Genomic DNA, 14212 nt, shown 5'->3' on the forward strand with positions numbered 1-14212 from the left:
CAGATGCATCTCTCACAGGTTGGGGTGCCCATCTTCAGCATTTAACAATTTAGTGTTTATGGAACAACAAGCAAAAAAGTTTTCACATCAATTACTTGGAGCTTCTAGCTGTTTACCTAGCACTAAAAGTCGTTCAGCCTCACCTTCTATGGAAAGTTTGTCTTAGTCCGGACGTACAATATGGCAGCCATGTACTATGTAAAAAAACGGGGGGGAAGGGAGGGAAAGGGTGCCGGGCATACTCTATAGTTGTCATGCCTCTCTCAGACCGTTGGGCAATACATAAGAAAATTAATCCCCTGGCAGAACAGCTTCCAGGGATGCACAACCAATTTGCAGACCTCCACAGCAGGATGCAGCAACAAGTACCCAAATGGGAACTGCTTCCCCAGGGTCTCCTTCCATACGTCCAGAAATGTGGGTTTCCACAGATAGCTCTCTTTGCCACAGCCGAGAACTCAAAATGCCCAAACTTCGCCTCCAGATTTCCACAGGGCAAAGTATTTAAGATTCATTGGTCTATACGCATGTTCAGATCAAAAAAACGCCAACGGAGACCGGCATCAGGGGACGTCACTCGTAATAATCAATATCTCCAATGTCCCCAAGCCTTAATAAATTTGGTATGTCACAAGGCCTCGGTGTTCTCCTGGTCCCCGGCGTCTCCAAAGAGTCGGTATATTTTCTCAAGATTCAGAAGTTCGTCCCGTGTGTGGTATCCAAACACCAAACTTCTGAATCTTAAATACTTTGCCCTGTAGAAACCCTCTTGAAGGGTGAAACACGTTGGCTGTATCCTAAAGTGTTTAAAGGATATTTGAAATAAAGGATTTACATTGCACACCTACAGTACCAGCGAAAGAAATCTTCTTTGCGTGTCAACCCACTGTTGTTTTTGTCTGTATTGCCTCTCATCAGCGCTTTTGGTCAGGGAGATTTACGTACGCTTTACAGTCTCTCCCTCTCTTCCATTTCTGGTTCAGAAACTTGGCGAGACCTCTCACACTGATTCTAGTGGCTCCCACATGGGCTCGTCAACCATGATTCACCACACTAGTAGGCCTGTCAGTGGTTCCACACCAAAAGCTGCACCTCACTTCCAGCCTTCTCTCACAGAACCATAGAGAAATCATAGCTCCAAACCCCAAGGAGCTCAATGAGCGTGCTGACTCTTGAAGTGTAGAGTCTGGATACCTACACCTACCACCAGATTGTTTGACAATTCTTAAAGAGGCAAGGAAACCTACCACTAGAGCATGTTATACAGAAAAGTGGAAAAGGTTTGTTGTGTATTGTAATGACTCAATTGATCCATTAGATACATCTATACAAAATATTATTTGTTACTTTTTGAATCTACAGCGAGTTGGGTTAGCCAACACATCTATTTGACTACACCTTGTGGCGGTAGCTACATATCTGCAAAACAGACATTTATCCTTATTTAAGGTTCCAGTAATTAAAGCCTTTATGGAAGGCCTTAAGAGAATAATTCCACCTAAGCTACCACCTGCACCAGCATGGAACCTTAACATTGTTCTCACAAGGCTTATGGATCCACCTTTTGAGCCATTGCACAATTAAGCATTACAATTTCTTTCATGGAAGGTTGCCTTTCTCATTGATATCACTACATTAAGGCATGTTTGTAAGCTACAGGCATTAACCTTAGAAGAACCTTTCTTTCAACTTCATAAAGAGAGTGGTTCTTCGTACAAATCCATAATTCCTTCCAAAAGTAGTTTTTGCTTTTCATATTAACCAGTCAGTTGAGTTACCGGTGTTCTTCCCTCAACCTGATTCGGTAGCAGAAAGGGCTCTACACACACTTCAAAAGAGCACTTTTATACTCTATTATTAGAACAAAAGATTTTCGCAAAACAACTGTTTGTTGGATTTGCTCCACCTCAGAAAGGAAATCCTATCTCTAAATCCGGTATTTCTAAATGGATTGTTAAATGTATTCAAAATTGTTCTATTAAAGCTAAAAGAACTTTAACTATACCTCCTAGAGGGCATTCTACTCGCAAAATAGGAAAATCTATGCCCTTTTTAGGTAACATTCCCATAGCTGACCAATGTAAAGCAGCTACATGGTCTACACTACACACATTTACCAAACATTATTGTGTGGATGTATTAGCACGTCAACAGGCTAATTTAGGACAAGCAGTGCTAAACCACTTTTTCAAACAACTGCAACACCCTCTGGTTATCCACCACTTTGGGAGAATATTTCTATACAGTCTATGCCACTGGATTCAAGGTAGCCTGCCGGAAGAGGGGTGTTACCCCAAAACCGGTCCCATAATGCTTGTTTCCGGTTCAGGGAAGATCTGGCTTGGCCGTTCGGGCTGGACTGTTCCCATGAGGCGCAGGGTCAAGACTGATTTACATATAGCTGGGTCTGAACTGCGGTTGCGAAGTGAGCTAAAGAACGATGATGGATTAGCCCAGATCTGTGACTGGGGGTGAGTGTCTGAAAAGTTTCAGCACTCCATCCATCATCTCCTTGTGTTTGCTTTGTTCGCCTACAGTCTATGCAAAGCATGTGTATCTACAGCACATATGCCTCAAACTGATTGTTGCTTACCCTGTAAGCATTTGTTCTTGGCTTGTAGATTTACATGCGCCCTCCCTCATCTCCTGACACCTTTGGTTGTTGCAGTTGTTATTTACATTTCATACGCATGTACTTACTCCATTCTCACTCTCTTGTGGGAAAACAATCTTACAATGGAGTCATGGCCCATGTGTGCTAGCTCCGAAAGGAAGAGTCACCTTACCTCGTGACTGGAAAATACTTCTTCGAAGAAAAACAACTTGCAAACGTCCTGACCCAACACTAGATGGCAGGAGTATGCAAAGCATGTGAATCTACAGCTCTACATGCCAAGGACAGATGCTTACAGGGTTTGTAACCTAATCATTCACATACTTTGGAGGAACCGGCGAATTAACAAGACCGCCTTACTTGGAACCCCTAGAGATACCGGCATTGCTAAAGAGCGTACCTCCAAACAAATACTGAGTGCCACAGTAGACCATGCTGTTGGGTACTTTTGGTTCTTTTTGTGCTAACCTTTTTATTATAGATATATTTTATTAAGTAATCCATTGCAAATACAGCTGCAATAGTAGAGTTCACATAAGTAGCAAAACAAATGGACGGAATCCATAGCTTGCGGTTATATCACATGAAGTCCAATACTTTGTTTGCGTAAGAATTAGCAGTGATCTCTTATTCAACATTGCAGTTCTAAAGATGGGTTATGTACATCAATATTTAGAGTTGACAGAAATATCATCTATGAGCCTATTTACCAAACGCACATCTTAACGTCACCTTAATTAGCTCTAATGTCAGTTAGGCAGCCTTGGAAGAGAGACCCAAATTGACTAAAAATGCATAACCGTACTGTCCCTCTCCTAAAGAGCATCCGCTCATGCTCGGGCTTGAAGCACAGTTTAGGAAGGTTTCAATCTCAGGCGTTCTTTATCCGACTTTTTTAACAAATGCAAAAATTTTGGTAAATTCACAGATGCAAATATCCAAATTCTCTTTGTGTGTGATATAAAGTCTTCAAAGATCCCGAAGAGTTGCTAGAAGATGAGAGGAGCAGAGTGGACTTTTTGCCATCTACTTGTGGAGAACTCCATGTATGATACTAAAGATGGGCTGCTACTGCTGCATGCCGGAGCTGCCACCCCTCGCCAAAGCCCATGCATGTGTGTCTGCTCCCTATTTTGCCTTGTTAAATCAAAAAAGGGTTGCTGTGTCAAGGCATGTATGATTACAATGATGAAACACAATAGAGTGTGCTTACTTTATGGATATCTGCGTTACCTTGTCATGCCTCCAAAACCAGCGTAAAGCCTTAATTTTCGGAGCCAACTCACATTCATATATCTGCACTTAACATTATACCAAACTCGGGAAGAATGGGAGGTGGAGGGAGAATGACAAACATTGGGGGCCATAGTTGTGACCAGATTCACCCTGTTCCTACTGCATATAAGTGCCTATCCCTGTCCATGAGCTAGACCAAATCGGGAGTGCCGTACCTTCTCCTTATTGTTCTTCTTGCTTCATTCAGAATAAAAAAGGCAGTGTTTGAAGCTAGTACTATATTGTTTGCATCATTCCTTAACATTCACCTCCAGCTATTTCTGCCTGTGTTGATCACTTCACCTCTTTTAATGGATTTTGCTATAAATCGTCGCCCAATGTAACTTTACAAAGACCACAAAATCTTGAACTGAATTTTTATTTTTATTTCCCTAGTGCATACAAGGCATGATGTGTTAAAGTACTATAAATACGTTTTTTTACTGTGCATAGCAAGACTGGTACAATACAAAGAATCCAAAGGATAAAAGTATATAACTCTTTTGGAGAGCTAGTTTTGAGTTGGTAGCCAAAACTCCAAAAAAACATGAAGATTAGCGGGGAGAACTTGTTGAACTCGAGATGTTCATGGGAGAGGTTTTGGGGTGTTTTTGCCTTAACATTTACAGCTGATAGATTGAAGCTATGCTAGTTCTCAGAAATAACACTATTTTACCCAGCTAGTAACAAGTTAAAAAATCCATTGCACTGACTGTGTATGCATGGCACATTAAGCATTTCCCTGGCTTGCAACTGACGCCTATGCATTGTCCTGGTGTCTGCTGTTCTGTAGTTGAACATTCCAGCGTTGCTATTAACTTAGCAGTAACCTAGACCACCCCTTTAAAATCCACTAATGAGGACTTGAGGAGGTTGCCGTTTCTCCAGTCTAATCATAAAATGAAGAGAGCCTGTTCAGCAATGCAGAAGTTCTCTCTAGCGATACGATGTTTAATCTTCTGCAGAAGTAAGAACCAGTAATTGTATTGATACAGTATGCATTTCTAGGAAATGTGTATTTCCCATTTGACTTATACCCTTGATCTTTGAGGAAGAGGCTTGGGCCTTTTGGGTGTCAGCATGAGATTCCATGAAGTGATCAATCTCCTGTCTAACCCAGACGTTGCAAACAAATGATCTAGGCAAGCCATAATGATGTACACAATATGTGCAATAACTGAAAGTGCAAGTCCTCATTTAATTCTGTTCATCACAGACTGTTTCATTACTCTTTCCCAAAGTCTAGCTCTTTGCCTAAGACACAGTCTGGGCGAAGTCCATTCTCTTTGAAAAACTACAGATTGTCTCTGGAAGTGAGTAGGCGTTTGCATACTGCTATAAATTATTCATCTTAACTGGTATTTGAAGCATACAACCGATGTATGGCTATTTCTTAGCAGGTTTATCTGTGCCTGAATTCTGACTGTTCTGCATTTCTCATCCATAATTGTAGTGCCCGCAGTAAATGTAAGTGACCTATGATGCAGGGTACCTTCCCCTCACTTGCCGCCTTTGCGTGTGGAAGGGGCAGTTTCGTGAAAGGAAATGTAACCCTTTTTTTTTCTCATTCACACTGTGGAAATCCCATTTTTGTTTACATTCTGAAACCAAACCGAAATCAAGGAGATGGTGTAAATAGAAGAGCATGCCATGAGTACCCTTTAACCTGAGCGTAATGAATATTCTTATTTTAAGTTTCCGGATAAAGTAATGTAAACACCACCTGGTATGTTCGTATATAAAGGTGTCAGTGAGACTTTACCAACTCCAGATGTAAAGACAAGGCGATCCTAGTCGCAGAAGCAGATAATCTCAAGAGCTCGGTCTAGTGTAAAATTCAGTGAGAGACAGGATTCTAGTTCTATTTAGACTGCATTAAGTACAAAACAGTGTAAATTAGGTTTGCTCTGTGGAAGTCGGCTCTTAATATGTGTATGGAACAACAAGAAATAGTATTTGGACTGTATTCGATTTCTGTTTCAAACTGTTCAGCGTATGTTGGGGTGTCAAGTGGCTTAAGATATCTTTATGGATTTGTCAGATGGTGGTGGAGTTGCCTAGATTCCCTTAATTGACAATCTTGTGCCTGATAAGAAACTGATTGGACCCCACTGATGACACTACTTTTATGGGATGCAACAAAAGGCTCACTACCCCTGAAAAAAGGTGGCTTGCGCCTGCATTACTAATTTCCCAAAAACTAATTTTGAAAGTTTGAAAGTCTAACATAATCAAGTAACCTTTTAAAAGTGAAAGAATGAATTCTGCCTTTGATAACCCCATGAAAATATGGCAAGGTGATGGACCGCAGAATGAAAGTTCAAAGCACCTGTGATAGATTGTGGCTCAACTCAATTTTCAGTTGTATGCCTGAAATGCATAGTTTACGGTGTATGGGTGGGAAATTATAAAATTTTAATTTTATTCTTGCAATTCTATCTCCCTTTTCTGTGTCTTTTATTTGAAACGTTTAAATAGCATTGTTATTTTTAAACATTTCACCTAAATAGGCTACTACTGATCGTACCTCCTATTAGGATTGCTTATGAACGCCTGGTCTACAGATACTCTTTTAAATTTGATGCTATGTAGAATATACATTTTAAGGCAAAAATTATTTTAACAAATGAACAAACCTTTCTGTTGATGTAATAGGCAATGCTACTTTGAATTCAGAACAGCTATCTCTAATTCTGCCATTTTCGGAGATGTGGGGTGGCTACTTTGAGTGTCATATCTATCTGTATGCCATCACGGTCGTTCACATACAGTGTTTGTAGAAAATTCTTTTTCACAAAAGAGCTGTTAAAAAAGACAATAGAAGGTTATTATTTTCTCGAAAAGAAGTTAGGAATATGACCCATTAAATATGTCCATATGTAAGCGCCCCAGTTACCAGTCGGCCAGATCGTAGTGAGGTATGTACTGCACCCTGTAAATTCCTCCTATTCCTTGTTTTTTCCTTAGAAAAGAAGCATAGCGTGCAGCATCTGCATGTAACACATTGAATATCACATATTTTACCTTTTTAGCAGGCCTTTTTTTACTGCTAATATTTGATAGAGGAAAATAGTATGGTCCGATAATTACACAACTCCGGACTGACATGTAACTCTTTTTGTGTAACCAGGGCCTTACCAGACGATCAATGTATTTCTCACTCCTTTGCTTTTGTAAAATGTTTCCATTTATCTTTCATTCGGACTGTGATTTCTGCACAGCTCAGTTCAATTTCCACCTTCTCTTCATCCCCTCCATCCACATCTTCTAACCTTTCTTGCTGGACTCCATCCTTTATATTTTTCTTTTTGCCATTTGATTGTATTTGAGTGCATAAATAAACTTTTTGACATTGAGCGATTGGGTGTAAGAGTGGATTATTAGTGGGGGTAAATAGGAGTTCACCACAAGTAATACATTCACAAATTTGCTAGGTCAAGTTAATAGTCAAGTTAATAGTTTTAGTAATTTAGGTGCAGAGAGGCATAACTTAGAGAAAGTGTGTAAAACATTTAGAAGTACTAAAGCACTTAAAAAGTAAAAGACACAACACAAAATAAAAAAACTTTCTAAAACCACAAAACTATAGTAAGAAAAATGACACTAAAACAACAACAATCCAATATGCCAGCTTGAGGCCAACCGCAAAATCCAGTTCAGAGCCAGTTGGTAGCCACTGAAGGGAAAAGGTCTCTTGCAGCTTGGTGTGTCCCTGTAGCCACATAAGAGGTCAGTCAACCGACCCTTTGAGTCCACATCTTTGTCCTTTGTACAAGAGGGAGCAGGGCTCCTCCTAGGTCACAAACTGCATGCCCAGTCCTCTTCTGATCTTCTGCAGGTCCAGAAAGTGTTCTCAGGAGGTGCCATATTTATGCATGGTTAGTTGGAGGTAACGCCTGGGCATTCCCTAACCAATGGCGTAAAAATTCCTTCGGGCCACTCTACCCACTTTTTCAGTAGTTTTTATTTATGCTAATGCAAACAGTCCCTCTCACACTCAAAATTTAAGATGGAGAAACTGTTTCTCCCTTGTGCACAGCCTGTGTGCCAACCAGAGGTGTGGCATGGGTAATGAGCAGTACCCTTCTCTTCTCACTCCAATCCGGTTCTGGGGACAGCTTTTCTCCCATCGGGTTTGCCCGACTATGAGGGATGAATGCTGGACCTTTCCAGGTGTCGCCTATCAATTTTTGACATGACAGGCTGCTTTTAAGTTAATGACGTTCCTGGTTCCACCCTAACTGGCCAAGGGGAAGAATACACCCCTTCGCAGTCTGGTTGTTGTGTCTACTTTGAGAACAGTTTTCACTCCTCTTTCACGCCTCATTCAGGCCTGGCTGATGAAAATGAGCCTCCAGTATCTTCAGGCAGAGTAAAGGTAACTTTCTAACCGTTACATTTTCAATGTATTTCATAAATCGGACTTCACCATTAGATTGGATATTTTTATAAATATAACATTTAAAGAAGGTCTGTAGCTCGTACATGTCAAAAGACATTTATTATTATTATTATGAAGTTTTATACAGCGCACAGTTACCCCATTGGGTCTATCTAGGTTTCGCTAGCTCAGAACATCCAGGTCTTCAGCTGTCTTCGAAAGATAGCCAGCGAGGGATAACTTCTTAGAGGCTCTGGGAGGGCGTTCCATAGGTTGGTGCCCTGAAACGTAAAACACCGGCCTCCCATACATGTGCTTTTCACTATGGGGACAACACCCAAGGAAAGTTCATAGAAGCGGAGGGAACGGAAAGATTTGTAAGCTCTTTAACAAATTCATGCAGATATTGTGGGCCAGCCACTGATCTTGATCTGTGCTAATAGCAATAGGCTTTAAAGTGAATTCTCTCCTTTGCAGTTCACCCCGCTCCTTCCTAGCAGCTTTGCCCCTGAACTCCTTCCTGCCTGAATGCAGTGGTTTATGGTTTCCACATCTGAATTGATGCTTCACCTGAAAGTGTCTCTTTGATCAAAACTGACTGCTGAAAATAGTTTCTACAGCTCCTTAAAACTTGGCTTTTTAATAAATCATCCTTTTAATAAATCTTCTGAAAAATCCGCCTAAGTCTAGCGTACTCCGCTTAGCCCAACCTCTGCAGCGCTGGGACGCCCCTGCATTGATCTCTGTGGGTTTATTTATTCATTCATCACTGGGAATCTCCAGAGATATGTTATTCAGAACAGTATTAAAACACATTTAATACAACAACCGTATCCAATCCTCTTCATTGTTTGAGTTTGTATTTGAACAAATGGTATGGATAGGCTATGTATACTGCTCCCTTTGGTGGCACCAAGTCTCACTTCTTCATGGTACAAGTGAGCAGAAAAAGTATTCGTGTCATAGGGAACACAGGGAGGGAGGGATGGAGGTTCTTGTATCAAACTGTGAAAGGTACCAATGCTGGAAGACTGTTGTTTCATAAGTGACCTTTGATTGTCCCACAATAGGTCTTTCATAGTTTTACAGCAATACAATAGTAACAAGGCAAGAGGGTATTAAGGCTAAGCTTACTAAATAATGTGCCTAACCAACACTTTTCTAACCCAGACTTCTCCCTAGCAAGCAATAGTGCTTTATGAACCTGTGGCATGTCTGCCATGTTGCTGTTTTCAAGCTAACCAGAAGTGGCTCTCAAATATGGAGTGCATCTTTATCCACTATCCATCTGCTTGCAATGTGCAGAAATGCCTTGTTATGGCAGAGGGCTGCATAGGGTGTAACTTATCAAAATTTCCTGGCCTGTGTCCGATCCATAACTTTCAGTGATAATATCAACATGAATCTTGAATCCTATTTTGATCAAGAACAGTTGGGTCTTCTCTGCCGGAAATATTAATTATCCCTAAACAACAAGTTGATTGACATGGACACCTATTAACACCTTCAAAATGAACATTTCCTTGAATACCTTAAGGCAGGTTTTTTTTTTTTAAAGTAGAACTGTTGGTTCTTGTACTTAAACTAGAAACGATCCTTGGTGAGAGCAAGGATTATGGTTTTGCTACTTGCAGAAAGTACACAAACGCCATGCAAAATTGTTTGGTACCATGGAGAACGGCATGGTAGTCCTTAATGTGACATGAACCCTAATTGAGGAGTATTTGAGTCTAGAGTTTACCAGGTTTGGTAGCAAGCGGTGGGGCTGCGCTTACAGTGGACATCTTTCTTGTAGATGATGGTGTTTCCTGCCTGAATTGTGGTCTTGGACGTCTCTAGCATATCAAGTTCTTATGTTGCAGATCTCCCTCTTTAGGCAAAGAACTGTTGTTCGTTTAGAAGAAAAATTTTGAATAGTGATTTAGATGAAATCAGGATGAAAACACAAATCAAAACATTGGTTAGTAGAGGATTCTACCTTCTCCTGTATACATTGCTGAAGTGTGACACATTTTTGTACCTGCTCTTAAATCTGTACCAGAACAGTAACCTTTACAGTAAAATTGTAAAGATTAGCTTTAATGTTTTGTAACTGGTGTAATTGTCAAAAATCTTAGCAGGTGTTTTAAGGCAGGGTGGTGAGAGGACACAGTTCACCTACTTCTAAAAGGTTTTTTTTGGTTACTAGTCAACTGACTGTAGAAGTCTCATTGAAAAGTATTTGCATGCTAAATGGGAGTTCTGGGTTCTATGCTTTATGTTCATTAGATGCTTTGCAGTTGGCAGAGAATTAATTAGTGATGCATAGATTGTGGGTTTTGATCCTAGAGTTCTGCACCTATCCTCAATCTAAAAGCTTTTGGTTCTTGCTGCTGTGTTTGTTCTTAAACAGTTCATGCTCTGATACCTGAGGGATTGCTAGCAATTAGTTTAGTTAACTGATGAAAATATGCAATCTTTCTTACACATTTTTCGCATTACATTCTATATTATTTGTTTTTTGCCAGGGAAGTTTATCATGACGGCTTCAAGTGACACCAACATCTTTGTGTGGGACCTGAAAGGGGAAGTGTTGGCTAACATCAATACCAATCAAATGACTAACGCGTATGCAGCAGTATCACCGTGCGGAAGGTGAGCCCTATACTTAATGTGTTCTCTGCTTGAGACTCTGAATTCTGTATTGTAGCCTTTGTGAGATGTTTCATCACACTGTACAATCCGATGCAATACTGAGGGATGATTCTTCTGAAGGGAGAAGAGTGAACTTGTTAGTTTTGTCTTCCTCTGGACAGCAGACTTTGCTATCCCTAAATGCTATAATATTCCCTCATTAGGTTTGTGGCATCCTGTGGATTTACCCCTGATGTGAAGGTGTGGGAGGTATGCTTCAGTAAATCTGGTGACTTCCAAGAAGTGGCAAGGGCTTTCGATCTGAAAGGTCATTCCGCTGGTGTATCTTCATTTTCCTTTTCAAACGACTCCAGGCGGTAAGCACATTTTAGCAAAATAAAAGCATGTATTTTTCATATTTATCTGATGGCTTTTTGTCTTCACATTGTTTTTTGTCAAAGTGTTGAACTTATTGAGTTTTTACTTTGTGGTTGGCCAGATCCCTAGAACAGTTTAAAAGATTTTGCAGTTCATTCATGTTATTATAGGGGCTTTTGTGTGTTATTTTGTGTCTGTAATATAGACTGTGGTGGCCATTTACTCAGTTCCTCTTTTTCTTGTCCCCACATCGTTTTCTTTTCAGAAACTGTTGGTTGCATCTATCTTGTGTTCCTGGTCGAAATCATTTAAGATGGTCCTGAAGGTCTTTAGGACATACTCTTTGCATTGCATGCCAAAGCTATGCCTACTTGTCTTCCTGCGTTTTTTCCAGTTCATCCTATAGTCTATAAGCCCACTGGCAGTGCTCCATTGTAACAAAAGAACTTAAATAGTACATTTATAGAATCCAACAATCTCAGCCCACAGTTTGAGGACCAGCCTGTTCAAATATAACAAATTAAAAATCCTTCAAACATTGCGTATCTCCTTATATGCATCACAAATTACTGAATCCATTTTTACAAAACAAAAACCTCTCCAGTATCTACCGCCTCAACATTTTAACCTTAAGAGTTAAAATATAAGTTTGAGGCATGTGAGCTGTAGATACACATGCTTTGCATATTTTTGCCATCTGGTGTTGGGTCCGGATGTGTGCAAGTTGTTTTTCTTCGAAGAAGTGTTTCATGTTACGGGGTAAGGTGACTCTTCCTCTTGGTAATAGTCCTCATGGGCATCGAGTCCAATATTTTCTCTTCGCCATCTGGTTCGGTAATGTATTACGGTGCTCCGGTTTCAGACCGTTTTTGGCATCCTTTCAGTGTGTAATCCACTCTACCCTTGGTGTCGTTTTCGAGCACGTTTTTCTCCCTTGCATAATGAAATTCGGAAGACTCTCATTCATCAGGTCAGAATGTTCCGATCGCGGCCTTTTGGCCTCACCCTTTCGAGCTACCTTACTCTCATTTGACTCCATCAATGATGCTCTGTTGATGGAACGGACTCCGTTTCAATTCAGCACAGATTGCAGATCTCCTGAGCAGAGAGAAGAAAATTGTGAAGCCGGTCAGTCATTTTGAACTAAAAAGACCATGCCGGACCATCTGGTACGACTCGGAGAAATGCAGAGATGTGAAATCATGCCAACACATGCCTAATATTTTTGGACAAGAAGATATTGAACCAGAAGAGGAAGATCTTGAGGCCTCTGTGGCTTTTTCAGTTCAAGATTTGGACTCTGACTTTAAGATCTACTTAGTCACACAAACTGCTGCCGGATCAAGGTGCAGTGAGTACTCAAAACCCTCACCTCCCACACTAAAACTTTGGACTTCCACAAAACAAAAGACTTTGGGCCAACCCTGCCATCTGGCGATGGTTGACACGAAGATTCAGCTTCAGCTGCCCCACCCTCTGGCTGGATTCCGAAAGCACATGTGAAACCTTCAGGTTCTGCAGCAAGCTGAGATTCCACCTCTTGCGCTCCAACCAATCTGGTTCCGAAAGTCAAAAGTGGGTCCTTTCCGAAACCTTTGGCACCAAAATCTGCTCCTGCGACACTCCTGGAGCCCATTTAGAGACAATACAGGAAAGACTCGATCTGAAACCAAAACTGATCCATATACATCCAGAGACTGGCCGCATTATTACAAAGACTGCATCAGTGCTGCAAGCCTCTTTCCAAGAAGACATTGATTTGCTGATACCTATGAAGAAAAAGGACAAGGCTACCAGTCCTCTGCATCCTGTTGCTTCTCCATATCACATACCACCACCTGTACCTCACTCACCACGGAATCCCTTAAATATTACACCTCTGGGATCTCCACATACAGACCTAGATGCAAATGGGGGGATGATGACACTTATGACGCACCACCACCAGGTCCCTGGCAGGATTGACATTGACCTCTCCCGGGGAAATACAGATACAGACCTAAACCCCGCCAAACCATCACCTCCTAATACTATATAATATCAAGAGCTCATTGCTAGGGCAGAAGCATCCCATGGGGTTACACTACATAAGGAATCCATGGAAGAAGATTTGTTATTTGAGACATTGTGCACATCACATTGGGCGTCTCAATCTCTTCAGAGGCATGAATCCCCAAGGCCGATGACATTTTTAAGGATCCTGCCAGGCTCGCATTATCACCCGTAGGGTAGATACAAAAAATATATGGCTGCACCATCTGATCCAATTTTTATTCGAGGACAGCTTCCACCAGACTCCCTAGTAGTTTCAGCCTATAAACGTGCAAACTCACAAACTACAGCGGACACAGTACCTGCTGATAAGGAATCCAAACTTATTGCTAGGTCAGGCAAACGGGTGCTGGAAGGAAAATTAATTTCCAACTCCTCCATTAAATGCGCACTGGACTCTGTGGATACTGACACTAGAGGCATCAATATAAGTGTCCTCCTATGCCTGGCTCAATATCGCTTGATTTAACCCAGAAGTCCAGCAAACTTTACTAAATGTTCCGTTTGATAAGCAGCATCTCTTCATCCCACAAGTAGGTGAGGCTTTAGAAAAAATGAAAAGATACTGAGGTTGCCAAATCTATGGTGGCTCTTTGAACACCCACTCCTTTTGTTGCTCCTCTTGTAGAGCAGGTCCCAAAGTGATGCCTCTGCAGCCTCCTACAGGTCACAAACCCAATCCTCTCAAGTTAGAGGATATTTCAGAGGTAACTGCAAGGGTAACAAGTTTATAGGTCGAGGCAAAGGTACACCAACCCGTAATGCTCCATCTGGCAAAAAACAGTGACTCACTTATCCTTCCCCCTCCTCCCCCAATCATTCTACACCTGTCTGGGGTTGAATACCGTAGTTTGTTTCCAACTGGAAGTCCATAACATCGGACCAGTGGGTGTTGGACA

The 14212-nt window shown here is 41.2% G+C and overlaps 1 protein-coding gene across 1 annotated transcript in view; it reads left to right on the forward strand.

Moving 5' to 3' along the window:
* The window catches only part of TBL2 (transducin beta like 2), an 89538-nt gene that overhangs the window by 48643 nt on the left and 26683 nt on the right, over nt 1-14212 (forward strand). Inside the window, exons 5-6 of the mRNA XM_086954698.1 lie at nt 10778-10904; nt 11108-11260. Of these exons, the coding sequence (XP_086810824.1) occupies nt 10778-10904; nt 11108-11260 (280 nt within the window). The remainder of the gene's footprint in view (nt 1-10777; nt 10905-11107; nt 11261-14212) is intronic.

Source organism: Lissotriton vulgaris, chromosome 2_1, assembly GCF_964263255.1.
Source record: "Lissotriton vulgaris chromosome 2_1, aLisVul1.2, whole genome shotgun sequence".
NCBI lineage: Eukaryota > Metazoa > Chordata > Amphibia > Caudata > Salamandridae > Lissotriton > Lissotriton vulgaris.